At 48.1% G+C, this 2,291-nt stretch overlaps 1 protein-coding gene across 1 annotated transcript in view; it reads left to right on the top strand.

Annotated features, from left to right (window-relative positions):
- Positions 1-1,644, top strand: part of DMKN (dermokine) — a 28,489-nt gene extending 26,845 nt beyond the window's left edge. Inside the window, exons 20-22 of the mRNA XM_045292710.1 lie at positions 1,252-1,290; positions 1,384-1,425; positions 1,600-1,644. Coding sequence (XP_045148645.1) covers positions 1,252-1,290; positions 1,384-1,420 — 76 coding nt within the window. The 3' untranslated portion in view covers positions 1,421-1,425; positions 1,600-1,644. The remainder of the gene's footprint in view (positions 1-1,251; positions 1,291-1,383; positions 1,426-1,599) is intronic.
- The last annotated feature ends 647 nt before the right edge of the window (positions 1,645-2,291 follow it).

Below are 2,291 nucleotides of genomic sequence, written 5' to 3'. Positions count from 1 at the left end.
GGTGAGCATCATAGAATGCCAGGTTATTAGAACAAAGTGTTCTTGCATTGAGGGAGTACTTGAGTAGAGACCCAATGTCCATCTGCTACCTTAATATTTAACATATAAATATATATGTACATAGGCCTATATCCCTATCGCTATATATTAATATATTTACATATGCACATGCATATATTTATAACTATAAATGTGTTGCATCCTAGTTATTTCTTCTATTTCCTTTTACTTTCCTCCTGTCTCACTATCATGTTCAACCTTCATTCAACTTTCAGTAATTTCTCTTGGTCCCATTGCCTTTGATCGAACCCCACCTGGCATTCTACACTCTCCTCGCCATCGATTTTAGATCTTTTGTTGTTCCCTTGTCCCTGGGCTTGTTGGCTCCACCCTCCCTTTCCCCCACCTCCTCCTCTTCCTTGTCCCTCCAGAACTGTCTGTCCTGTTTTCTCCTCAGGATTGTTTATTTGCCTATCTTATATAGATAGACATGAAAAAGAAGAAAGAGAATAAGAAAAGGGCCTATAAATAGTTCCAGGTCTGTCTGAGGACCCTCATGTTACGTTTTCTGATCGAGTCTGCTGAGTCTGATTAAGTCTATTTTTGGGATTCCTTGGGGATTTCCTTGCTTTGCTTGCTTTGCTGCTCTGTTGCACTCCCTTTGTGTTTTGCCCTGGGGGTGGTGGGGTGGTGGGGAGGGGGTGGGGTGACACGATGGAATGGCTCGATGTGGGGGGCAGTGACTGAGTGGAAGAGGGAAGTAGTGACTCCCACTTACTGGTGGCAATAGAGTCACAAAACAAGCCAACCTCAACGGCCAGCAGGTTACCCAGTACCTTGGCTCCCACCAGCGTTGTAACCTTCCCCACCCAGTTCTGTGGGCCAAATGTGGGTATCTCAGGAACGCCCCTCAGTAAACTGTACTGAGAATTAAGTCAGCCATAGAACACCATTAGCTGGGTTTTCTTGGGAGGAGCTCTCTTTTTTCTGCCCCGCCCACTAGAATAGACGCAGGCCTGGGTTGCTCCTTCACTCTCTCATATCGCATCCCCTCCTGCACCCCCTCCATCTCACCTTGAATGCCCGTCATGCATCTGCATGGCAGGAACACGGGGGCTTCCTGGGGTCCTATGGTAGAGAAAGGTTTCAGCATCAGGGACTGGGCGGTGGATGAAAACAGAAGCTAGGGGAGAGGAAGCTGGGAGAGGGGCTTGCGAGTGTGGGATCAATTTCTTGCCTTTCCCTTTTCAGGAAGAAAGCACCATTGGTACCTATGCAGCAAAGCCCGAGGTAAACCAGCTCTTTTTCCACATGCCAGCCATGAGTCTCGTCTCTCTCTCTGTTCTTTATCAACTCTCTTATTGCTCTTGCTTCTGTGCCTAGGTCTTTAATCCTCAGTTCCTGCACCTGGAAAAGTTGAAATCTGTAAGTATAATTCTCTAGAGCTGCCTCCTATGATAGAACACAGAAGACCCTAGGAGAGAGCTTGCAAAGCGCCTCGCTCCCTTCACCTTTTCCAAAGAGTTAGGGTGGGAGATCCATCCTCCCCTGGAACTGACCCTCCTCTGGTCCCTCTCTTCTCCCTCTCTCTCCCCACAGGCTCTTAATCCCGATGAATTCCTGGACTGGCACGCCCTCTTCGAGGTAAAGTGCTTGGGAGTCCCTCATCCTGCCTGATGGTTTTCAACACATTGCTGAGTATATTGGCATCCCATTTGTAGCCTAGTCCTTTGGGTCTCTCCTGAAATGTAGGAGGCAGCTGGACTCCCTGAATGGGGTCATTGGTTAACCACTGGACAGTTAGCCAAAAGGCTGATGGTTTGAACCCATCTAGATTCAGAAGGGTGGCCGAGTGGGTTATGAGTGTGGTTATGAATAGCGACATGGTCAACTGTTCAAAACCACCAGCCACTTTGAAGGAGAAAGATGAGGCTTTCTACTCCCATAAAAATGTACAGTCTTGGAAACCCACCGGGGGCAGTTCTAACCTGTCCCAACTCATAAACTCACTGTGAGTTGGAATTAACTCAATGGCAGTGTGTGTGTGTGTGTGTGTGTGTGTGTGTGTGTTTGTGTTTCAGAAGGCAAGCAATCTTTGGGAAGGAAAACCCTATGAAGCAATACTACTTTGCATGCGTGGGGTCGCCATGAGTTAGAATAGACTCACCAGCAACCGGAGCGAGTACCTGTCCTGCCTGGCTCCTGCCTGATATGTTGTTGACAGCAATGATGGTCCAGGAGGCTGTCACAGCTCCATCCCTGTTTCTAAGCATGGCATTGAGGGAGCAGGG

Source organism: Echinops telfairi, unplaced genomic scaffold, assembly GCF_000313985.2.
Source record: "Echinops telfairi isolate 266 unplaced genomic scaffold, ASM31398v2 ScPeMD7_655;HRSCAF=1070, whole genome shotgun sequence".
Taxonomy (NCBI): Eukaryota; Metazoa; Chordata; class Mammalia; order Afrosoricida; family Tenrecidae; genus Echinops; species Echinops telfairi.
This window is presented reverse-complemented; position numbering and strand designations above follow the sequence as displayed.